The sequence below is a fragment of the Alternaria novae-zelandiae genome (assembly GCF_023758075.1).
Source record: "Alternaria novae-zelandiae strain BMP 2774 chromosome Unknown scaffold_15, whole genome shotgun sequence".
Taxonomy (NCBI): Eukaryota; Fungi; Ascomycota; class Dothideomycetes; order Pleosporales; family Pleosporaceae; genus Alternaria; species Alternaria novae-zelandiae.
In genome coordinates, this window is record NW_026056975.1 from 909,007 (window position 1) to 933,967 (window position 24,961).

Below are 24,961 nucleotides of genomic sequence, written 5' to 3' on the forward strand. Positions count from 1 at the left end.
AGCGAGCAGCGACCAGCCAGCCATGCGATCCATGGATGCAACAGCAGCCCACGATGCCTCCACATGACGTCGTCTATCCAATCTTAGCCGTGGGCCGTCATTTCGGCAGTGTCACATAACTGCCAAGGATAGCATGTGCTAGGTATATAGTAGGCCTATCCTATCTTAGTTAGCTTGTTAGACTTATACATTAATTTACACTCTACATATACTATAGATTAGTAGCTATCTTAAATTGCTAAGTCTCTCTACTTTTAGCCTAGTGCTATAATCTATTCTAAGCGCGTTATCTTTGCTTTTTCTTGCAGTCTAACTGCATCGCTAAAGTAGTATAATACTACCTGTATTACGTCTACGCTTTTAAACTAAAGTTAAGATTATACTATAAACTATAAGAAACTTAGTAACTTTTACTATCTTTTCTCTACTAAACGTGCACCTATAACGCTACTATAAGTTCTAGCTTTATTTTTTAATAATATTAGTATATTTTATATAACATAACTACAGAGTAGTTATAGCCTTACTAGCTTTTTTTTTCTTTACTACATTGTAAGTATTTAATCTCTTTTATAATAAGCTAGAGTATATATACTATAATCTTTCTCTTTATAGAATTACTTATTAGGCTTCTTACTACTTTAGGTAGATTAAGGTAGCTACTATAAACGCACTTACTTATAACTTCTACGCTTCTTTTTTAATATACTATTTTCTAACTACTTTCTCTATTCTATTACTACGCCTACTAACTAAAGTAGATATTAATCTACTCTTTCTATATTAGTCTTAAACGCCTGCTAGGCTTTATAGAACTACTTCTTATTTAGAGATACTTTACTAAATACTCTTTCTCTACGCTGCAATCTAGTAGAAGTATAGCATAAATATAACATGTAGGTACTTTACTTACTACTACTAGATATAAAGGTAACCTTATTATTAACTCTTAGAGAAGACTTCTATACCTTACACCTTCTTATCTCTAACTCTAAATTTATAACTCTACCTCTTAACTCTACTAGTAAGTTTTTTTCTAGTTTAAACTAGCTAAGTATATTAAACTATAAAAAGCCTATTATAGAGTAGCTACTATTAGGCTACTACTGCTTTAGTAAACTACACTTATAGATTCTTTACTCTCTACTTTACTTTAGCTACCTCTTATAACTTATTACTCTATATTCTCTAACTTTCTAGCTATTATAATAATAAACGTTATCTACGCGTATAATATTATTGCCTACTACTATAGTGTCTCTTAACACGCTACTCTTATACCTAACGCTAATTTTTAAGTTATCTAAGCAATTATTAAGTTATATAAGACGCCTACTACCTTTAAGAACTATTCTCTTCTAAGTGTATTACTACCTTAACAGAGAACTCTGTTAATCTTCTCTCTAAAACAACCTTTCTTTAAAAATAACTCTAAATAAGAGTATTCTTAAGACTAAGTAGCTAGTATTAAAGAACTTGCTATAGCATAACGCAAAGTTATAAAGAAAGTTAATATCTTTAGACAGAACACTACTAAATTCTACTCTTTATCTACCTTAAAAGCTTAGAAACTACGTTAATATTAACCTACTATTATATAACTAGCTTCTATTATACCTACCTTACTATCTATAGCAGCGCCTTATATCTTTCTACCTCTAGCGCTACTTCTATTATAACCTATACTCTTCTATTCTATATTAGTCTCTCTACTACTAGACTTACTAGCTTCTTAAAAGTCTTACTATAGCTTCTTATATTTCTACGCGTCTATTACTAATTCTTTTACTAACGCTTTCTCTTTCTTAACTCTTTATAAGTCTATCTAGAATAATACTAACTTAGAGTCTCTTTATAGTGTTGTACTCTTTCTAAGATACTTTTATATTTTATTACTCTCTATAGCTAACACTATTATATACTAACTAATACGCTCTCTATCTTAGAGTATAGTAGAATCTATTAAACTACTTTCTAGAAACTAAAGAAAACAGCGTAACTTAAGAGCCTAGTAAGAGAAATCTTCTTAATAGACCTTAGAGATTATAGACTAATCTAGTAGAATAGTTAAACCTAATAAGTAATAGAACTTTCTAGTACTTTTATAGTAGGTATAATAACTACTACCTTCTACTATATATAAACTATTTCTACGTAAGCTTATATAGAAGAACCTTACCTTATATACTACTATCTCTACACAGCTTACTAGAAATGCCTTTTCTTCTCTACTCTCTTCTAATCTCTACGCCTCTAACCTACTAAGTACTCTACTAAATCTTGTATTACGTCTATATAATAATTTAAATAAGCCTTAAGACTACTACTAGAACTTATAACTCTAACAGGCTAGCTAACTAACACTACTATATAGTTTTAATAATTTATCTTATAGCTACTTGCAACTGCTACTACTCTACTTATCTTAGAATACTTAGTTATATTAGATTCTACCTTCTTAGCTATTCTAGATTTCTAGCGCTTATAGTTATTAGCCTCTTAACTAGCACTTATATACTTAACTTATAGATTCTCTTCTAGCGCAGAATAGTCTACCTCTATATATCTCTAAGGCTCTTATATAAGGCCTACTTAACTTAGTAGAGATATTATAAGAATATTACGCGTATATACTAACCTAGCAGCCTTTACGCACTAGATATCTACTTACTAGAGATTATTATAATAAGTATATGTTAGGTAGCGCTGTACCTACTTTACTTTAGCATTTCTAATAGAAGTTTCTGCCTACTTAATACGTAGCACATAGGTAGTATAAGCGTATTTAGAATAATAGCTTTTACTAGCTAAGCTTTAATAACTGCCTACCTTTTTATTATAATATCTAAACTATAGTAGCTAGGCTATAGCAGTACACTCTCTATACACTAGCTTTATTCTAGTATAATATTAATTACTAGAGCCTTATACCTAAGTAAGCTAAGATCTTAAATAATAACACTATAATTAAGGCTATAAAGGGCTCTCTTAAGTTTACTCTAGAGTAAGTTAGTTACTTCTAGCTAGACATGCCTAAGAACTAGTACCTAGACAACGTAGTTAATCTCTCTAGCAAGACCTACTTTTATAATATCTATAACTTTATTAACTCTATAAAAGTCTATATTATAGTAAATATAATAGTAGAGTATATAGTCTAGAACTACTTACACTAGTGCTTTAAAAGAACTACTCTATTATAGTATTAATTAAACCTTAATATTAAGCGCTGTATATTTATTATTACTAGTAAGAGACTTAATCGCTAGAAAGAAAAGCTATAACTTTTCTAGGTTTAGCTAGTACTTACTATATAGAGCCTATAGAAGAAGCGTTTTACTCTAAAGAACTTACTTTTAGACTATTCTCTAGCTAAGTAGTTTCTCTAAGTTAAGCGTCTCTATTAAGACGCTAGATACAGCTATAATAATAATAACCTCTACGTTACCTATATATAGAACCTTCTTAATACTTGTATTTAGGTCTATTTTTGTAATAATATTTCTATAATATTATTAGACAACTTTCTCTTTATACTTAAGGCACGCAAACACGTTCTTAAGAAAGTTTTTTAATCTAACGTAAATAATAGTAAGTAGACTCTTTCTTGTCTAAATAATAGCTAAGGCTATAGAGGTTTAAACAACCTAGCGTAAGATAACACTAGTAGAGCCTCTTATTAGCAACTCTAAGTTTCTACTTCTCTAGGCAATAGTTATTGCAACAACAGTAATTAGCGCGCCTATAGTAGTAACTCTAATACTTATATATAGTAAAATAGAAGCAAGCCTCTATAGTAGAATAGAAATAGTAACTAGAGCTAGTTAAGTAGGTCTATATTGCACTCTTACTAAGCCTAGAGTAGTAGTAACTACAATAACACCTAGCAGAGTAATAGCTAGCGCTAGAATAGTTTCTACTCTAGTAGCAGGTCTTAATTATATAATAAAGTCTAGAGCGCCTACTTTAACTATAACCTTAGCTCTAATAAGCCTAGCGTTACTATACAATCTCTACTCTTACGCTATAATACCTTAGCTTATTCTCTAGCCTTGTTTCTAGAGAAACTACTATTACTATATAATAATTAAGCCGCGATAATATTATAGTATTAAGAGAAGAGCTCTTTTAACAAACTCTCTGCACTACTAGACTAATTACCTAACTCTAGCTACCTCTCTAGTAATAAAGACTGCTTCTTAGATAATTCTAAAGATTACTATCTCTTAGCTTAGGCGTAAGATAATAAATACATATATTCTAACTATAAGAATAATAATAATAGGCATTTATACTTTACTAGTTATGTTATAGTTCTATGTAATAAAAATACTACTTAGCTAGCCTAGTTATTCTCTTACTATAACTACACTTAGGTTTTTATTTTAAATAATAAGCTACATTAGCATATCTATAAAGAACACTAGAGTAGCTAGGCCTAAGTTAATATTGCTTATATCTATACTATTACAATAACAGTGCCTAGTGTCTCTTAGAGTTTCTAGCTACTAATTAATAACCTAGTAACTCTAGAGCGCTCTAAGCTCTAGCGTTTACGCGTAGTAAAGTCTACTACTCTAGCGCTAGTTAATAGTGTAGCTATAGTGTAGAATTAGTATAAAATAAAGCTTATTATCTGTAGCAGTAGAGATAGACCTAATCTTACTATTATTCTAGATACTAGCGCAGTAATTAGCCTTACTAATAAGGCTTTTATTAAATAGCACTTTCTAGGCGCTTTATACAAATAACTTAAGAAACCTACTTACTACGCTAGCGCAGAACTAGAAAGCATGCGTACTACTAAGATAGCTTATCTTATACTTTACGTACCTTTAGTTCTTAAGTCTAGTAAATACGTATATACACTATAGCGCATCTAAGTTTATATTATTAAATAACTTAGTCTAAACATGCTTCTTAGTATAGACACCTTAGTACTATAAAACGTTATTTTAAACATTAAGAAATATACTATAATATAGCTACTCTATAAAGACGTAACTACTAAACTTATTATTAGAGCTAAGAATAACAACACTAGAAAGAAGTAAAAGGTTACTATTAATAGCGCTGTAAAAATCTCTCTCTACTTAGCTATTAAGATTAAGGCACACGCTTTATACCTACTTTTAGATATATATAATTATATATTTAAGCCTCTTAATATAGCTATATAGTATTTTCGCGTATATAGTACGCTCTTAAAGAGCGCTAATCTTAATATTATTCTCTATAATAACACTAGTAACGTTATTTAGCTTCTACGCTAAACTCTAGTTAGGTATACTAAACTACTTAGCGTAGATGCTATTTACGCAATTAACTTATATAATTACGCTTTTACTACTTTACTAGACTTATAGTCTACTCTGCCTAGCAAGTCTAAGACTAATCTTAGCATTACTATCTATAGAACTCTAGCAACTAAGAAAGTTCTCTATTAAGTAGCTATAGTACACTCTAAGGTATAGACTAACTACAGATTAATTATAAACATACTACTAGAGTTTATAATACTTATTAACCTTTAAGATAAGTAGTAGAACGTAAAGATCTTCTCTAAGGTGTATAATAGTAGACTATAGAACTAGAAAGTTATTAACAAGGTTTTTAATAAGCTTACGTATAACTAAAAGATAGAACTAGCTTGCCTACTAGCTTCTTTTTCTATGCTAGTCTTTGTTATTTAGAAGAAAGTACATACATAGAACGCTAATAGTATAGTAGCTACTATAGATTAGAAAAGCTAACTAGTTCTTAATATAAGAGAGATTAATTTCTAGTTAATTAAAAACGCCTACTCTCTAACTATACAGATAGATATTCTTGTATAGCTCTAAGAAGCTAACTTTATTACTATTATAGACAGGCTCTTATATTTCTACTAGTTTACTGTCTAGCCTAAAGACTATAGTAAATTTACTATTAATACTTATTATAAAGTAGAAGTGCTTAATATTTATACTATAGAGTTTAAGAATAGCGTATTCTACGTACAGCGCTATAGAGACCTATTTCTACGTAATATAGTTAACTTTGCAAAGGCGTATATTAACAATTTTATTATCTTTTTAAAGACGCTTAATAAACACGTCTACTACCTTAATTATTTCTTTCGCTAGATTGCTTAGATAAATATATTACTTACTTCTAACAAGGCCTTTATTAAGTATTCTATAGTTAAGCTTCTAGGTTACTAAGTAGACGCTTTTAGCGTTGCCTCTACTAATAAGCAAATTTAAGCACTTTGTAACGTTAAGTTTCTCTAGCATGTAAGAGATATAGAGGTCTACTATAGTGCTATTAACTTTCTTAATAAATAGACACTATACTTTATATAAATTTCTAAGCTACTTACGTTACTTAAGACTAAGCTTCTGCAGTTTGCGCTAAAAAAAAAGAGTAGAGCAAGAACTATAGTAATAATAAAGGCACTAATTCTAGCAACTAGACTAATTTGCAAGATATTTAATAATATTTAGTCTTTATAAAGTAATATAATTTAGCTATTATACTAGAACTACAGCCGCAAGCTATATATTAATATTAACTCTTCTAAATAGTATAGTATAGCAGCTATAGCGTATTACGTAAAGAATAACTCTAATCTAAACATAGTTAACTCTAACGTACCTACTAGCTATAAGAATAATAATTTCTCTCTAATAGCCTAGCTAAAACGCTTAACTAACTTTAAGATAGCTAGTATTAAGCCTCTTCTATTCTTATTAAAGTGCTTATCTAGCGCTAAGCGTTGTTACTTTCTAACTAAGCTAGAGATAGCAGAATTATATTAGACAGTAAAGAAGCTACGCTACATAATTAAAGCTACTCTTAAGATGTTTATCTTTATAAATTATATAGCTGTTACTACTATTATCTATTAGAAAAGGTTAACTACAATAGAGTTGCTTAAGAGTCTTAATCTTTGTTTAGCTAAGGCTTCTATATACTTATAATAGTTTAACCTTAATATACGCTACTACTCTAGTAGGCTATATATTATACTAGATGTGTTATTAAAGCTATACTCTATAGCTGTGCTAAAGTCTAACCTTAAGACTAATATACTTAATAACGTTATATATGTATTTTACGTACTTATTATTAAGATAGAAGATAGCTTTAAGATATAACTTAAATAGGCTTATAAGAATAATGCTTTATAGGTACGCGTTCTTGTAGTTATCTCTAGTAAACGCTATAATAATAAAGACTCTAAACGCCTAATACGCAGCCTTTGTTTTCTACTTAAGAGTAATCTAGTATATTACTAGAATATAAAAGATAGCTCTAAGTAGCTTTATATTCTAAAGAGCCTTATAAATAAGATCTTTAAGTACACCTATAATAGTTTCTATTATTAAGGTTTTAACTATACTTATAACTATATTAAGTCTTCTTTCTTTATCTAGAAATTAACAAAATACCTTAAGATCTACGTTAAGTACTATCTATAGTGTAAAGTTAACTAGACGCTATAACATAAGAGATACAGATTATTAGAGCCTATTAATTAATAAGCCTAGCTCTTTAAGGCTGTCTATATTAACATTGTAACCTACCTACTAGAGACAACTAATAGTTTTAACACTATCTTAACTAAGATCTACTAAGTATCTAAGGCTATTAATATTATCTCTAGTAAGAACTATTAGTTTAGAGAAGAATAGTCTATTGCACTTACTAGAATAAACTACCTCTCTAGTTAGAGAAACTAGAAAGTAATTATTAGTAACTAAGCTCTAACGTTTATTAAGAGCATGTTTAGTAAGTAACACTACACTTTTAGCACTAAGTTTTATACTACTACTATATAGTATTCTTAGGCAGACAGCTAATCTAAGCGTATAAACTAAACTATTAGTATTACTCTTAGGTTTTTTATTACTATAAATTAAGACTCTAACTAGACAGAGGCACTACTATATATTTAGTTTACACTAAATATAAGTTAAAACTACTCTTTTAGCTATTTACTTTGTAAATACATTATAGGTTTTAACCTCTACTAGAGCTTTAACCTTATATACGCTAAACACACGCTCTCTTAGAAAGACTACCTTAGCCTATATCTTAACTACTAAAAAGAGACTAAGAAAGCTCTTATATTTACTAAGGTTATCTAAAAGAACTATTACAACTTGCGCTATTAGTCTTTAGAGCTCTAACCTAGTAACTACGTTACGCTTATCTTAGGTAAGAGCTATAAGCTTTAAGAAAATCTCTCTAGAAAGATTAGTTAGCAGCGCTATAGCCTGCTAAAGGTACTTAGAAAAGTAGGTAAGAACGCCTACTATATTAAGTAACTGCTAGGCCTCTATATCTATAACGTTATAAACGCTATCTAGCTTAAACTATATTATACTATAGAATAAGATTCTTTCTATTACTTTTTTCTAGCGCTTTCTCTTATAGTAACTAATAAGCCTAGTAAGTAGAAGCTAAAGCTAATTAAACACATACTTAAGTGTTAAGTAAATAATACTACTACTAAGCTTAAGTACTTTGTTAAATAAAAGAATAAAAGCGCTACTTACAACTAATAGCTATCTACTACATAGCTTAGCACTGCCTATAAGATATAAGATAATTTTAATCTCTAATTTTCTCTTACTAAGTAGAACTAGCGTAAGCTTTATTATATATAGAACTATAAGTTCTAATAAACTATATAAGATTATAAGCTCGCAGAATAACTACTAGATTTAGAGCCTTAGGCGCAAGATAACTTACTACTAGTAGAACTAGAATTCTAGCTCTAAGAAACTATAACACTAGTTCTACTAGAAAACATTGCGGCTGTTAACAAGAACGCTCTACTAGTAGAGCTAGTACTCTAGCTCTAAGAAACAACAACACTAGTTCTACTAGAAAGTACTATAGCTACTAACAAGAGCGTTAATAATAATTATTTAGTTTATATACTATCTTCTCTATAGTAAGTAAAGAACTTATAACTCTATAACAGGCTTAATCTCTAAGGCATTAATACTACCTATAACTCTAGTAGTTACAACTCTTTATCTTCTTATAAGCCCCTCTATAAGTCTATTTAGCCTAGTAACTACTATAAGAAAGTTATTGCTACGCGCGTTAATAATAAAGTGCTTTTTAAGACTAATCTAGCAGCTCTCTCTATTAGTAGATAGCAGGCTATACTTAGGCTACGCTCTTTGTAATACTACTATAGTATTATACTTATTACTATAGATAGCAGGTTTTTATCTTTTTTAACTTTAGCGTTTTTACTTCTTTTTACCTATAGGCGTTTTTCTACTTTTTAGCATTTCTTATAGTATTTACTTTTCTACAGCTCGCCTTTTAAAAAGCCCCTCTAGCTTCTCTATTTATAGGTCTAATAACTATTATCTACTTATATAAGCTTAGTCTAATAGAGTAGTAGCTACTCTTTATTTTAATTAATTATACTCTACTAGAACTTTAAGCTACTACAGCTTTCCTACAACATTATCTACTATTACTATTATCTAGCAATCTATATATACTATAGCCTTATATATACTATTTCTAGTAGTAAATAATACTCTTATCTCTACTTACTCTGTATCTTAGTAATACTATATATTATAATATTTCTCTCTATAAGAGTTTAACTCTAGTACGCAAGGTAAGAGAAGTCTACTTTTCTCTTATCTATAACGTTAAGCCTACACTATATCTATATATAAGGTAAGCTTTCTACTTATAACTTTTATCTCTTCTATACTAACTACTACCTCTTAAACCTATCTCTACTACTATATTTCTAGACTACGCTACTTTTCTAGAAGCTACTCTTTTGCGTATACTCTTTACACTACTACAAGTAGACTACTATGCGCTACTTACCTAATTAGTTATAGCTAAAGGCCTCTACTAGAGAAGAGCGCTCTAATACTTAGCTTAAGAATAGACTACCTTTACCTACGCTCTTTGTAAAGGCACTTAGCCGCAGTCTACTTATAGATTAGATATTACTTCTCTACGCTTATAGCTATTACGTAGTTTCTTTAGCTACTCTAGCTAAAGCCTTACTATAGCTCTTAGTAACTCTAGATAGTTCTTCTAACGTTAGTTTATATTCTAAGAGTCTAGCAACTATTACTCTTTCTATATAAGATATTATGCGAGTTTATAGCTTAATAAGTACTATAACTACTTTTACTTAACACGCCTTACTAACAAACTACCTATCTACTAATAATAATATAAGTAGCTATATCTAAAATTCTAGTAGAGTAATTATATACTACCTTAACAAAGTATAGTAAGTACTCTCTAACTTTACTAATAAAGAGAGCGCTACTACTAGAATACCTATCTAGAACTCTAAGTATATTAAGAGGTAGTTATTTAATATAAGAGTTTCTTTCTCTACTAACACTATGCTTTGTTACCTTAAGAAAGTAGAACTTTAACGCAGTGTACTTAACTTTAACGTTTTTACTAACTCTAGTAAGTATCTCTAGCGCATAAATAATAACTTTAAGACGTACTTAGAGCAGCTCTTTAAGTTTAGAAAGAATACTAACTATATATAGAACTAATAGGTCGCTAAGCGTATAGCTAATAGCCTTATCTTACGTAGTTACTAAGTTATTTAGCTTAGTAAGTCTATAGAAGCTGCTATAGCACATATATTAGACAAGAACTGCTAGTATGCCTAAGATGTTAATAAGCTCGCTGTCTATGTGCTAACTCTAGTCTACTTAAACTAGGTAAACTTACTAGAGATTAAAGCTAGTATAAATAAGCACCTTACTATATACAAGACCTACAGCATTCTTAAAGATAAGATAAAGACTAGACCCTCTAACGCTAATAAGGCCTACTTCTACTTAAAGAAGAACTCTAAAGCCTCTAAGCTGCGCTAAAAATCTTAAGATCTTATTAATAAGGTTAACTACTAGACTCTACTAATAGCTATCTTCTTTACTAATAAATAGAAGAAGACTATATCTAATATTAATTTTGCTTAGGCTTATTCTTTCTACTATACTAAAGAGATTGCAGCTAGCAGCTAATACTACAACTCTGCCTTAGTAAACTTCTACTAGGCCTACTAAACTATCTAATTTAAGTTTAAGAATAAGAAGATTAATAAGAGTAAACCTATTTAAAAGCTTAATAAGAAAAGTAAATATATTATTCTTAAGTAGAGCAGAGTTATAATAAACTTTAACCTACTAGATAACGTTCGCATTTAGTAAATTAATAGTAGATTCTTTATTAATAAATATAGAACTATATAGCTTAGTATTAAGTACTTTAAGGTCTATAGTATAAATTAAGAGATGCTTTAACGCTTTAATTCTATCTACACTAGTATATACCTTATACTAAAAGATTAATTCTTTAGTATTACTTACTACACTTCTAGTAAAATCTAAGACGCCTTTCTTTAGCTTAAGGCTATACACTAAAAGAAAGAGGCTAGAAAAGAAGCTAAAGAATAGGTAAAGACTCTAGATGCAACTTAGTAGCGCAAGAGAAAGGTTTCTAAGGTAAATAAGAATAATAGGTATAACCTTAATAGTATTAACACTTTTAGTACTCTTTCTAAAGAGAAAGATAAAAATAACTTTTTTAATATTCTTGTAGAGAATAAACAGCGCTATAAGAACGCTTAAAATATATTAACTACTTAGGCCTATAATACTTCTATAGCTCTTAAGAAAGAGAATATTAACTTTCTTAAGAAGAAGAATAGTAATAGAGACTATAAGCTATAGTATAACACTATTACTTCTGCTTAAGGCACTAAGCCTAAGCCTAAGACTATAAGCCTCTATATTACTAACACTACTAAGTACTTCTAGTCTAGGCTAACTACTAAGCCTAGTAGTAAAATAAAGCAAAAGACTAAGAAGCAAAAGACTATAGCTACAATTCTATTACCTAACACTAACGCTATAGATTCTGCTACTACTACTACTATAACTCTAGTGCGCAATAGTTCTTTAGAAACTATAGCTAGTAACTACGCTAGAAATAACGCTCTTATAGAGGAAGATCTTACTAATTAAGAGATTAAGAATGTTGCTATAGCTACTATAGATAAATTTACTAGAAACATAAACGCGCCTTACAGCCTAGTAAGTAACTACGCTAAAGGTTCTTTCTAAGTCTTCTCTACTTTATAGCTTAATAACTATTAACCTTAACTATCTACATTACTCTAGTAGATTTATTGCTATATCTATACCTTACTAAAAGTTTTAACGTTAGCCTCTCTTTTTAGCTTACATAATACATAGCAAGAATGCTATTTATTTTTCTTACTACGTCTTTTTACTCTTAGCCTCTAGCCTTACTCTTTTACTTAGTATAAAAAGTTTTCTCTTTTTATATATTAGTAATAGTTTTACCTTTTACTTTATACATTTCTTTATAACAGAATAATATATCTCTTACTTCTTCTATCTATATTACCTAGTAATAGTTTATAAGAGGCCTTTTTCTTTTTAGGCATTTATTAATAACTACAAAACGCTTATTAGCGCTACTAGGTTTTATAGTAGCTATAATAACAAATTCTAAGTTTATTTACTACTTCTACTAGAAAATATTAGCTTTATATAGAGGTATAGAGAATATCTTATAAGTATAATTTTGCCTTATAAAGGTTTTACAACCTCTTACATTATTTATTTTCTCTTTTTTAAAGTAAGTATTACTTTCTTTTCTTTGTAAGTATATAGAAGAGACTTTAGACTTATAATACCTTATACTAGACTTCTAGAGAATACATAACTACGCTAGAGTCTTCTTTATAGTCTCTAGTTTAGGTAGTTTTTCTCTTTTATCTTGTACTAGAGATAGAACCTATTACATAACTACTAAGAATAGCATGTGCTAAGTATATAGTAGGCCTATCCTATCTTAGTTAGCTCGTTAGACTTATACATTAATTTACACTCCACACATACTACAGGCAGCACGCCTGCGCGACATGGGCAGCGGCATGCGTTGAGACGTTTGATACCGATCGCCAGCGTCTGCGCAGCAGAAAACAGTGAATGATTGACGGCGGACGCGTGTTTCAGCGCGCTTCACTGCCGTCGGTCCAAGCATGATCGCCACGGCGAGCCAGTCTGCTTAGCTAGGCTTGACGGTGGGCTCATGCGCGTTGGCGGCTGCTTGGAGGTGGGCTTGGTGCGGCTTGTTCAGGGGTTGGCGCTGCTTGCATGCTTGTCTCCCAGCCAGGACCGATCCCCACCGGGGTCGCAGCCTATCACAGGCCGAAGGCGCAGTCCACTAGGGAATTGGACGCGTCGCCTCCCTCGCAGTCGACTGCTTAACCTGCTGCGCTCCCCGTTGAATCCTTCCTTCTTCAATCTCACGACTCCAAGTGCTTCTTGCTACTTACACCTTTATTCTAATCGCAACTTCTAACACTCGTTTCACGGGAGTTGCTCTTTACTTCGGATTTATAAGTATTTTACTTGTTTACTTCGGCCTCGCAGTCGCTATAACAATCGCTCAACTGTAATTATCATCAACACCCACACGACCATCATGAAGACCTTTGCCATTGCCGCCGTCCTTGCGGCCTCCGCTGCTGCAACCCCCGCGGCCACCCAGAAGCGGGCCAACATCACCCCCGTCACTGTCAAGGGAAATGGTATGTAAACTCACCATCACAGATGCAATTCTGTACTAACATCCCCAGCTTTCTTTGCTGGCAACGAGCGTTTCTACATCCGCGGTGTCGACTACCAGCCCGGTGGCGCCTCTGACGCAAAGGACCCCATCGCCGACGAGGCTGGCTGCAAGCGCGACATTGAGAAGTTCAAGGAGCTCGGCATCAACACCGTCCGCATCTACACTGTCGACAACAGCGCCAACCACGACGCCTGCATGGGTCTTCTCGCCGATGCCGGTATCTACCTCGCCCTTGACCTCAACACCCCCAAGTACTCCATCAACCGCGCCGAGCCCCAGAAGTCGTACAACAAGGTCTACCTCCAGAGCATCTTCGCTACCGTCGAGATGTTCGCAAAGTACGACAACACACTGTTGTTCTTCTCCGCCAACGAGGTCATCAACGATGACAAGACCACCAACTGCGCTCCCTACGTCAAGGCCGTCACCCGTGACATCAAGTCTTACATGAACGCCCGCGGTCTCCGCAAGATTCCTGTCGGTTACTCCGCTGCTGACGTCGAGAGCAACCGCTACGAGATGGCCGACTACATGAACTGCGGTGACGATGCCGCCCGCAGCGACTTCTTCGGTTTCAACGACTACTCCTGGTGCGACCCGTCCTCCTACACCACCTCCGGTTGGGACCAGAAGGTCAAGAAGTTTGCCAACTACAGCATCCCCATTTTGTAAGTCTCTCGCCTCCACAATACATGGCTACCAGCTAACATCCCCAGCCTCTCCGAGTACGGTTGCAACAAGGGAACCCGAAAGTTCGAGGAGGTCAAGTCGCTCTACAGCACCGACATGACCGGCGTCTACTCCGGTGGTCTCGTCTACGAATACTCCCAGGAAGACTCCAACTACGGTCTCGTCGAGATCAACGGCGACTCCGTCAAGGAGCTCGCTGACTTCACCGCCCTCAAGGACGCTTTCTCCGCCACCAAGAACCCCAGCGGCGACGGTGGCTACAAGAAGGACGGCCAGCCCGCCACCTGCCCCGACCAGTCCAAGACCTGGGACGTCACCATGAAGAGCGACGAGCTTCCCGCTGTCCCCTCCGGTGCCCTCGACCTCATGAAGAAGGGTGCTGGTGACGGCCCCGGTCTCTCCGGCTCTGGCTCCCAGCAGGCTGGTTCTTCCGACGAGAACCTCGCTCCTGCCGGCTCCGGTGCTGTTACCTCCGGCGGCAAGGTCCCCACTGCTACCGGTGGCAGCAGCCCCTCCGGCTCCGAGGGCGCCGCCGCTTCCATCCGCCCCGAGTTCAGCTTCGCTCCCCTCGTCTGCGGTGCCGTTGTCCTCGCCTCTTCGCTCTTCGGCGGTGCTCTCATCTTGTAAGAGTCTGCCAGTAGAGCTGCGTGTGTTTCTTCCATGTAATGCAACGACCCAGCGCGGGCAACGTTATTGGGATAGATTTGGTTCTTCCTTTCCAAGTAGCATTGGCTTTGAAACGCTTTTGTGATGGGAGTTGGTTGACTTTGTTGTCGGCCTGGCGTCTCATGTTTTTTTCTTGTTGTTCTCTTTGTTTCAAGTATCTCAGTATATATCAGGAAATACAAACACATTGAAAAATCTACGCTTTTTTTGTTGTGAGTGTGGTTGTGCGCTTGACGCTGTAATGTTGATATACGGGTTAGTCGCGGTGTTGGCGTGGTCTGCATATAAATTCATGTCGACGATGTGATCTGTTGCTTCCTTTATACACTCACGAGCTCACCTCGCTTTTCAAAATGCCAGCGACTGGATTGCCATGTTTTCCGCTTTTGTTCCAAAACGCCATATCAGAGCAGAAATGTGTGCCTCTTTCTTCTGAGCTACTATTACCAAAACACATCTGCCGCCCGCCCTCATAAAACCCCGGTTCAAAATGCAGCATGAGCACGCTATGATTCCAAGCCGTCGTCGCGCGCCCTCTCAAAATTCGATTCGACTATCGTATGAGAGTTGCGCCTAAAACTACTCTTTCTACATTTTTACTTTAGAAAAACACTGTCAACAATAACATGGCTCTGCGTCTTCTTCAAAAATCTACTCCAAACATTTCATGACTGTGCGGTGCGTTTCCAAAAACTACAATGTGGATATCATGTCTTTCTCCGTCGCACTCTGCGGACTTTATTAAAAACACCGTGCGGCGCGAGAGGACCACTGGATGGGAGTATAAAAGTCACCTTTTCCACGCCGGAGTTGCTGTCTTCTTATCTACACAACTCCATTTGGCTTTACCAAAAATTTGAAAACACGACACCCATGGGTGTTTCTCTCCTTCCGAAAAACTTCCAATCCACAGAACCATGAGCGTCTCTTTTCCAAAACTATCAACACAGTGAATGATGTGCGGTGAAAGGCAGCAAGACTTTATTCTATATGTTCGAGGCGATCAAGCCGTATAAATACTTCGCTTTCTGGACTTGTTGTCTTGTACACCAACCTACTTCTTCATTTCCCAAAAACCAAAATGTAGTGTAGCTATGGTTCTGCTCTTCCCCTTTCCTCTAAAAGCCAAGTAGCAACAGCCCATGACTTTTCTGCTCTGGCACTCAAAGCACATAGTGTACCGTCTCATGCGCGGGCTGCTGCTTCGCCCCGAGGTTCAAAAAGAGTGGGCTATGCTGTGATGTTCTGGGACTAGGATGAGCACGTACGCAAGCTTGTTCGAAGATGTCGAAGAGAAGATAAGAAAATTATATGCGGCATCGTTGTCCTGTGAAGCATTCCAGAAAAGGACTCCAACAAAGCTGATGTGTCTGCCGGCGCGCTCGCAGTGCATCATCAAGTTAACCATCGAGAGCGTTTGTCTCCTACTCGGCTTCTGCTCTTCTACTTCTCTATCACACATTCCACTTCTGTTTCCAAAACTCAGCGGCGGCTCTTGCATGTGTCTGTTCTCTAAAGCAGAACCTCTTTGACGCATGAGCCGCGGGGTTTGTTTCTCTAAAATAACCAGTTCGTGAAGCTGATGTCTTCGTCTCGCGTCCGAGTTACTGCACAAAATCGGCATTAGCAAGTGCAGTGTATCTCCAAAACTCGGAAGATCTACTACATGCTTTCCCGGACGTCTTGGCGCGGTAGTCATATATAAACCGTCTTCCTCCTGGCTTCCTACTTCTATCAATCTACTTTCTGCCTATCAAAAAGAAATTCTTCCAAAAACGTTGGTTACACGATACCATGTGCGCTTGCCCTGCTCTTCTCCAAAAACTATCAGCGAAGCGCATATGACTGTCTCTGCCTCGAGAAACAAGAAAAAGGATTCTTCATAGTCTACATGATCTTTCTCCCCTGCACTGGCATCACTAAAAGCCGAGTGCAGATACCTCATGTCGCAGAAATTGCCGACTGTTATTTTGGATTAGTGGCGCGCTGCCTGCAAAATGTACACCCGTCATTTCGATGGTTTTCCTGAATCGCTGCCTCTGTTCTACTATATAAGCGCCGTGTTGTCCTATACTCCTTCGCCAACACTTCCTCTGCTTTGACCCAAAAAGGTATGAGACAGAGTCATGGCCGCTTCTCCGCTCCCAAAATCCTCCTCGAGTATACATATGACTCTGGAGATTCTGGTACCAAAATCAACCATCGCATACGCTATGTTCTGTCCTGTCTTCTGTTGCGACATACTAAAACACACGCTCGATCACCATATGTTTTCACACATTACCACCAAGAAACCTCTACCAGATATGGATATGATCGATACAGTCGCGGATCTCGAATCTATTTGCACTGGTTTGGCGCAAATTCTCAAACGTAGACAATGAAGCCGCCATGCGTTGCAGACACCAAAAAGCAAACGTTGCAGCAACATATGGGCTGCGGCGGTGGTGTGCCTAGTACTAGACGGCATATAAATACGCTCCTGTTGCTCACTCTCTTCTCGCATCTTCATCCGCACACCTCTTCTGATGTTTACCAAAACGCATAGAGCTATGCTCTATGTTCTTCCTTCCGGCAATTCTAAAAGTACACGTTGTAGAGACAATGTCTGTTCCGGCACTCGGTGCTCTCTCGTCTATAAAGTCCAAGAACCGCGAGGTATTGCTTCCTTCCACCTCTGCTTGTCTTCTATCCTTCGAAAAAAGACAAGTGCGAGCGGCTATCTTCTAAAAGAAACAGGTCTTGTCCACATGTCCTGGCTCTTCCGAGATTCCACGACTTTCAAATACAAACATCGTACTTTCTTTGCCAACCCTACCCAAAAAATAAGTAGAGCACCTTCTCATGTCTTTCCGCTGCACCATAAAATGATAGGATATCTTTACTATGTTGTCGGCCTGCCGCAAGTTCCTCGGATTTACAGAATGACTGGTTTCTGCTGAGTCGGCGAAGTCGAAATTCTTCAAATCATGACTAGGTATTCGCATGAGGACCAACGTCTGCTGGCTGCTGTATAAAATCCCACCCCGGAAGCTGGATGTTTCGTTATTCTCACTTACTTTGTAATACCAACAAAAATGGAAATGACGCAGTTCATGGGTCTGGCGTCGGAATCAAAACTATGTGTGTCCATTCAATGTCTGCTTCGTTTGCTCGGATCGTAAACTATGCCGCTCAAGCATATGTTATTGCTGCCTCTAAATAACTGAAAAGAGTAGATGTAGTTGGCATGAGAGTACCGTACTTCGCCACGGGGATAGTCGACATTCCGCTCCTTTCTCCAAAGCTTCAGGTCTTTATGTGTGATGGTGTAAGCAACGCTATATCGCTGTTTCAAATATTGAATATGCTTTCAAGATATCGGTCATGGATATACTGGGATCAACTATACGAACGCGTCATGGTTCGCCGTTTGCCCGAAGAGTTTGAGGAGTATAAAAGACCACGAGCTGAACGTCTAATCAGCGGGGTAGAGTCAGTCTCCTTCATCCTCAAAGTTCCTAAAAAACCGAGAATCAAAGGCTATGTCTGCTTCTTCCCAGAGGACCAAAAAAACGGCTATAGTGGCTCTCATGGGGTCAGAAGGACTAGTCAGCTGCGGATAATGCTAGTGTGTCGAGGGCCAGCCTCATAGCTTCTCGAGACAGTCTTTTGATCCTGGGTTTCACCGATACGTGGAAAAAGTCGTGAAAGAACACATATCCGCAACTATCACCCTTTCGAATGCCATTTACCCCGAACGCGACAGGCCCTCTCCCGTCTACTCAACAACCCCCACAACCTTGACATCATCCGCCCTCCACTTCCTCATCGGCACCTTCCCCAACTCCCCCCTCAACCTCTCCCGATCCCCCCAAACCTCCTCCCCGACTTCTTCTCTGCTTATCCAAGCCCAATCCCCTTTAAGCACACCAACCCCATACCTCCCATCTTCTCCTCCCACCTTCAAAAGTCTCGTATCCGACCCCCAAATCCCCGCTTCCTCGGGATCAGAAATCAGCGTATAACTCCTCTCATGCACAGTCTCGCTGTCTTCAAAGACGAGGACTTCAGTTTCGTTGGGCGGGAAAGGGTCGGTCTCGCCCTCTACGTCTGCGTCGGGAGGGCTGTAGCCTTTCATTGGACCACGCTTTTTTCCGGTTTTGAGGTCCCGGAGTTCGACGCTGGCTTTGTTGCGGCCGTGGGGGATGGAGCGTAGGACTGCGATGCCTTTTGTGTTGGTGATGTCGGTGCGGGTGCGATCCAGGTGCCAGGCGAGGGTGATGGTGCATGGTGGGTTGCCTGAGACGGATATTGTGTCGGTGGAGGTGAGTATGGTTGGACGGATAGGCGGAGGCGAGGGCACTGTGACGAGGGCTTTGAAGGTGTAGCTAGGGAGTGGGGAAGATGGTTGCGGTATGCGTTCTGTCTCCGGCTCGGGTAAGCTGGATGGGTCATGATGCTCACCAGCGTACCAAGTCGTGATGCCATGAGACTTGAGACGAATGGTATACGTTTTCCCCGCTACGAGCGATGATAGATCGAACGTATAGGGCATGGGGTTTGAAACCGTAGTGCCTGGACGAGTCGACCACATGGTATAGCTGTCGAGCCTTTCGGGATCTAGTATGAGAAGTCGTCGTTCAATGTCTTGAGTACCAGTCTTGGAGGGCACGTAATCCACTTTTTCACCAGTTTCTGCGTCGACAATTTCGAACAACCCCTTTGAAAAGGCTGCCTCGGGATCAAAGAGGGTGTTCTTGGTATCGATGGTGAGTTTTGAGTGGTAGTCGATATTGCGTACAAGGGTGATGTCGAACGTATCGCTGCAGTTAATGTAGCAGAACGCACTGGTGTAGAGTGTGAAATTGAAAGAAGGAGCCATGGCAGAAGTTGCGACAATAGATCTCCGCTACCAGATCTCTCGTTACTTGATGCAGTGACGACGAATATAAGGAACGATATGTTGGTGGTTTGCCTACCCAGGCACCCATGGTGATGTGACGTCAACGGCGCTACCTAGGTAATCTCAGGTTGGCCCCCGGGTGTCACCAAACCGCCTCAGGCCTTGTTCTCGTCCGTCGCACCGAACATGCATAGTAATACTTTGCATTTCGCCCCCTGCTAAAACATTGTCGAGGGCCTAAGGCACAATTGAGATGCTCGTGGGGCGAGGTGACTACACAGCCATCGTGAACTGTCACCTGACTACCTAGGTACGCGTTATACTGCTGTTGTAGCTATACACTTACTGGGGTTTCAGTGCTGCTTATGTCCCGAGGATTACGTTGAGCCGAGTTTTGAGGCTACATGGTAAGTCAACAGATAAGCCACCCCAGGACGAAGCCAGTTCTTTGTACAAGAGGGGGCCACAGAACCTTCTGCCTGGAACACCATGTTCTTTTGCGATCGGAATGAAACAATGACGCCCGTCTGTACCGAGCGACTGCTGTGGGTTGGAGTCTGAAGACGCCCTGTGCATTCTCCAGGCCATGGCCACTTAGCCCCAGGAGAGGCACCAGACACATCGACATGACGTTGTATTATCCGTTCCTCCGTCTCTCCATCAATCATCTTATACAGTGCCACGGCAAATGTCTCGATCAATCGTCATAGCCTTGTTTCAAGGCCCTATTCACATACTCGGAAAGCCCGAGACTCCATCGACTGCCCCAAAGTTCTGAGGTAAGGCGGTGTTATACCGTTTGCTCAGGCGTACTCTGGGGTCTATGAAGGTTGCATGTTGTTGACGTGCAATATCCCCAAGTCAAAACAGCCCCAATGGATGTGTATAAAGCACTGATGCTCTGGACATCGAGATTCTGATCATACAACCGACCGACTTCTACCAAGCTTAACTACCTACTGAGACCACGAGCATGTATCTCAATCTGAGCCTCCTTGCCGCAGTGCTTTCAATCAGTCGGCTTACCTCCGCTAAGCCCATCGATGGGTTAGACACACTTCTACTATATCTGGTAGCCATGCAGAACTGATATCTTCTAGAAAGGTACACGCTGTAAAGCGGGAAGACCCCGTGTCCTACCCTTACGGCGATGCACTCCCCAACGAGTTTCAGTGGCTGGGCTGGGACCCCAACGATGAGGCCCAAAAGGCAGATGGGCAAAAGATACACGAAGCGTTCAAACAATGGGTATGTAATCTGTCACACAAAGAGCAACCCCCGTTGTTTTGATAATTTCGCTCTACTCCACAATGAGCGTATCGCTAAGAAGTTTTCGACTATCTAGGCAGACCTAGCGAAAGCAGGCATTACGGCTGCCGGAGGCGCTCCCGACAACGTGCACTTCAAACGTTTCTTCGGCAAGCAAGACGCAGATGATATCAAAGCCATTCAAAACACCATGGCAAACATGTACGACACCACGGCAGACTCGGCTACAGACACCATAAAGAAGATGGTCCTTGAGCGTTCTGACTTCGGCGACCATTGTGAGAAAGACGGTTGGCTCGCCTATACAACTCCTACGGATGGACACTTCCATATATGTCCTAAGGGCATTGCTTTAAAGCAAAACTCGGAGACCGAATGTGCGGATTTCAAGCGAGACTACATCGACAACACGGCCAGAACGCTGTCTTTCGCAATGCTACACGAATTCACGCACTACGACTTTGTGCCCGACGACAGGATCGGTGGCATCATTGATGTTGATCGTAAAAACAGCATAACTTCTGCCGGCTGCTTCAACCTTGATGATGAAGAAAAGCTCGAAAATGCCCAGAATTGGGCGTTCAATGCTGCAGTAAGTTTCGCTTTTCATCGACACAAAATACCCATACTAATCGAGACCTCTAGGAGCAATACTGGTCCGACAAATGTCCAGACAAGGACTTCAAGGACCCGATCAAAGCCACACCAACACCAACCCCCACGCCCACGCCCACACCGACCCCAACACCCGAACCCGTAGCCCCCTACGCCGACCAACCGGGCCAATGCCACATCCACGTCAACGAATACGAAACCTGCGACTCGCACGACGAAAACCTCAGCGTCGAAATCACCATGTGGTAAGTTATTGACTTTACAAAGTGCCCGTGAGACATATACTGACTTCGTACCTCTACTTCTGCAGGGACGTCTCCGGCGCCCAAATCGGCTACGTCGACCGAACCGTCGCCGGAGCCGGCAACCCACTCATGATGAAGAGCAAGCTAGAAAACACCCTCGAAGTCACGCCAGAGAACCAGAAGGACTACATCCAATTCACCCTTGGTGGGCAGTCGTGGGCGACGAACAAGGACAACGATGAGAGTGCGCCGGCGTATTGTAAGGTTGGGGGCTGGGACCCAAGGGCTGGGCCGTTGTGTAATGAGTTTGATAGTGGTACGGCTCAGGAGTCTAAGAGGCAGATGGATTGCTACTTTCAGTGTGCTTGGGGTGGTGGGGCGACGTCTGATGGATCTTAGGGGTCTTGTAGGAAGGGCGAGATATACTAGACGTTCGCGTGGGGACGGATAGCGACTCCGCTTGGAGCAGAGAAACGGACACTCTTTTTACATGGCGTGGAGAAGATTTTCGGTCAGTAACAGCACACGAACATGGAGTAATGGAATGTACAATATATCCTCGATTTCTCACACGTCTCACGTAACACATCCCATCCCATCATCACCATCGATCTATCAACTACGCATACAGAAGCAGACGAAGACGCTCGTAAAAACAAGAAAACAAACAGGGGTATCTCAAGGCTCAGACGAAACGCAACAAGGACGTTAGAACGCGTCGCTCCCACCGACCGTAACGCCTTGTGTCAGTCAGGGTCGTCTTCTCACGAGCCGGTGAAGAGATGCCAGACAACTGGAAAAACAGGTAGCAAACTCCACAGAACGCCTCAAATGCCGCATGTAAAACACGTAAAGAAATTAGTTCGTAACCAGCCACCTGACATGTTGAGTGCCATGAAGTGGCAGACCTAGACTTGGGGGCTGTTAGCAAGGACGGCGTGCGAAGAAGATGCAGAGAGCTCAAAGCTCCATCCTCTCAATGATGCCCTCGCTCATCGTCCGTATCTTACTCACGGCCCTCTCGCGGTCTACCAGTGACTCAACGTCGCTGTCGTCATCGCTCTCGTAGTAATCGGCGTCCATGCTCATGTCTCTGGCTGGCAGGTACCGCTGTTGTTCTGCATCGACAACATCGCCGGGGTGATCAATGACCATGTTGTCGAGCTCATCACTGTCTCCATATGCCTCAAGCCCCTTCCTAGCACGATCGCCGAGCCAGTATTCCGCGCGCTTCCTACTGCCCGCATTCGCACTGGACTCGTATTTTGATGCTTTGAATTTCGACATGAGCGACATGGCGACACTTGGCGAGTTCGACAAAGCCGATATCCCGCGGAGATAGAAGTATGCGACTCGCTTCCGCTCCTTGTTGTACAGGAAGAAGTGGTGACTCCAAATCGCACCGTCATCAGCGAAGGGGTCATCTGACGGCTCCCATGCATAGTATTCACAGTTCGACATGTCCATCTCCGTATCGAGCAGGTGCCAACTTCGCGGACTCCATATCGGCGACCCAAGCGGTGTGACGGCGCCTGCTGGTAGTCCGGCGGAGTACACCTGTGGGCGCAGATAGTACATTGTAGTGTCGATCTTGTGCATGAAGCTGTGGATGGTCTCGCGACGGAACTCGTCGGGGTTCAGTGTGTTGGCAAAATCGTAGTCGATGTGTGTGGCATTGAGCGTCGCGATGAGGTATGCGAAGGTGTGACGGTTTGCTGCTTCGCTGAAGGATCCGAACGGCGTGTCTCGGGAGATGTCGAGTTGGTCTGCGAACTGAGCTGCAGACTGCTCGGACAGCCCCGCAACCGCTGATAGCAGGTCCTTGTGCCGCTCCTCGAGCGTCCTCTCGATGCGCTTGTACAACTTCTTGTCGCTTCCCGCTGCTTTAATCGTCCAGAGATCGCATCCGCCGATGATTGCTGTGTCTTGTGTGTCGAAGTTGAGGGCGAGGTTGACCTCGTGGAGGGCGCACAAATCGAGGTACTACGGTGCCACCGGGTCAGCTATGTCGTCACTCTACCTAGCCTTATCGCATCGAGCACTTACCTTCATTGCGCTTGATGTGGACTCGTTTGGGCTGAGTGCCTATTATCGAATATATCGCGTATGATCCGAAATCTTCGAGATACGGTGTGATTCAGCGCGCCGTGGCTGCTGGGCGTGGGTGTGGCTGTGGTCGGGAGGGGGTAGCCTGCGCGAACCGATACAACAAGTAAACACGACTCTAGGCTGGCTGCGGAGAGGAGAGGGTACTGTCGTTCGGCCAGACGATCGTCTAGCAGGCAGTGGACATATGTATGGCCTGAGCGTGGTAGTGGTGTGAGATGTCGGTGTCGCTGTAACGACGTGGTCGCGATTGCGGAGAAGGTCAGCTTGGCGGTGTCGCCGAGCTAACAGCGGCATGTGTGTCGGGTCGTCCTTCCTGATTGGTCGATGCGCAACCTGCCTCTCAACCAACAACAGCTGCCGATAAGAGTGGATGGGTAGGCGACTGGTGTTGAGTGTTGATGTTAGTTGTCTGCGGCCATGCCGAGTGTGTCTGGTACGCGGGGCATGTCATCTGATGGTCGAGCACGTGAAGGATAGAAGATGCCTGGAGATGAATCCACGTGAATTCGGCAACGTATCATTTGATGAATGCATGTCAAGGTTCTGGATGAAGGACCAAACGCTGATCCGAACCAATTGCTGTCACGAAGTGCAGGTGCGCAGTGTCTCGGCGGTGTGGAGACATGTAGCTAGATGAATAAGGTAAGTGTACCAGCATAAGGAAAAAGAAAAAAGGGAGAGAGAGTTGTCAAGTCTATCAGGGTGAAGTCTCGATATCATGATGTGTGATCACGTTCGAGCCCTTGAACCGCTTGTGTCAAACCTAGCTGTGTCGAGCAAGCCCGCCAGTCCGAGGTGTATGAATTGTAGT

General features: G+C 40.1%; 4 protein-coding genes across 4 annotated transcripts; 2 read left to right on the top strand and 2 right to left on the bottom strand.

Moving 5' to 3' along the window:
• Positions 1-13,524: 13,524 nt before the first annotated feature.
• GEL1_2 (beta-glucanosyltransferase) lies at positions 13,525-14,988 on the top strand (the record flags this gene model as incomplete). The annotated part of the gene is made up of 3 exons (XM_049401108.1): positions 13,525-13,630; positions 13,679-14,339; positions 14,388-14,988. The coding sequence occupies 3 exons, from the start codon at positions 13,525-13,527 to the stop codon at positions 14,986-14,988; spliced, it is 1,368 nt and encodes a 455-aa protein (XP_049253420.1).
• A 3,799-nt stretch (positions 14,989-18,787) lies between these two features.
• Positions 18,788-19,891, bottom strand: J4E88_007492 (uncharacterized protein; the record flags this gene model as incomplete). Its single annotated transcript, XM_049401109.1, has 1 exon — positions 18,788-19,891. The coding sequence occupies one exon, from the start codon at positions 19,889-19,891 to the stop codon at positions 18,788-18,790; it is 1,104 nt and encodes a 367-aa protein (XP_049253421.1).
• A 994-nt stretch (positions 19,892-20,885) lies between these two features.
• J4E88_007493 (uncharacterized protein) lies at positions 20,886-22,376 on the top strand (the record flags this gene model as incomplete). Its single annotated transcript, XM_049401110.1, has 6 exons — positions 20,886-20,959; positions 21,013-21,160; positions 21,258-21,773; positions 21,827-22,041; positions 22,107-22,305; positions 22,356-22,376. The coding sequence occupies 6 exons, from the start codon at positions 20,886-20,888 to the stop codon at positions 22,374-22,376; spliced, it is 1,173 nt and encodes a 390-aa protein (XP_049253422.1).
• A 625-nt stretch (positions 22,377-23,001) lies between these two features.
• J4E88_007494 (uncharacterized protein) lies at positions 23,002-24,093 on the bottom strand (the record flags this gene model as incomplete). Its single annotated transcript, XM_049401111.1, has 2 exons — positions 23,002-24,024; positions 24,088-24,093. 2 exons carry the CDS (start codon positions 24,091-24,093, stop codon positions 23,002-23,004), a joined length of 1,029 nt encoding a protein of 342 aa, XP_049253423.1.
• Positions 24,094-24,961: the final 868 nt, after the last annotated feature.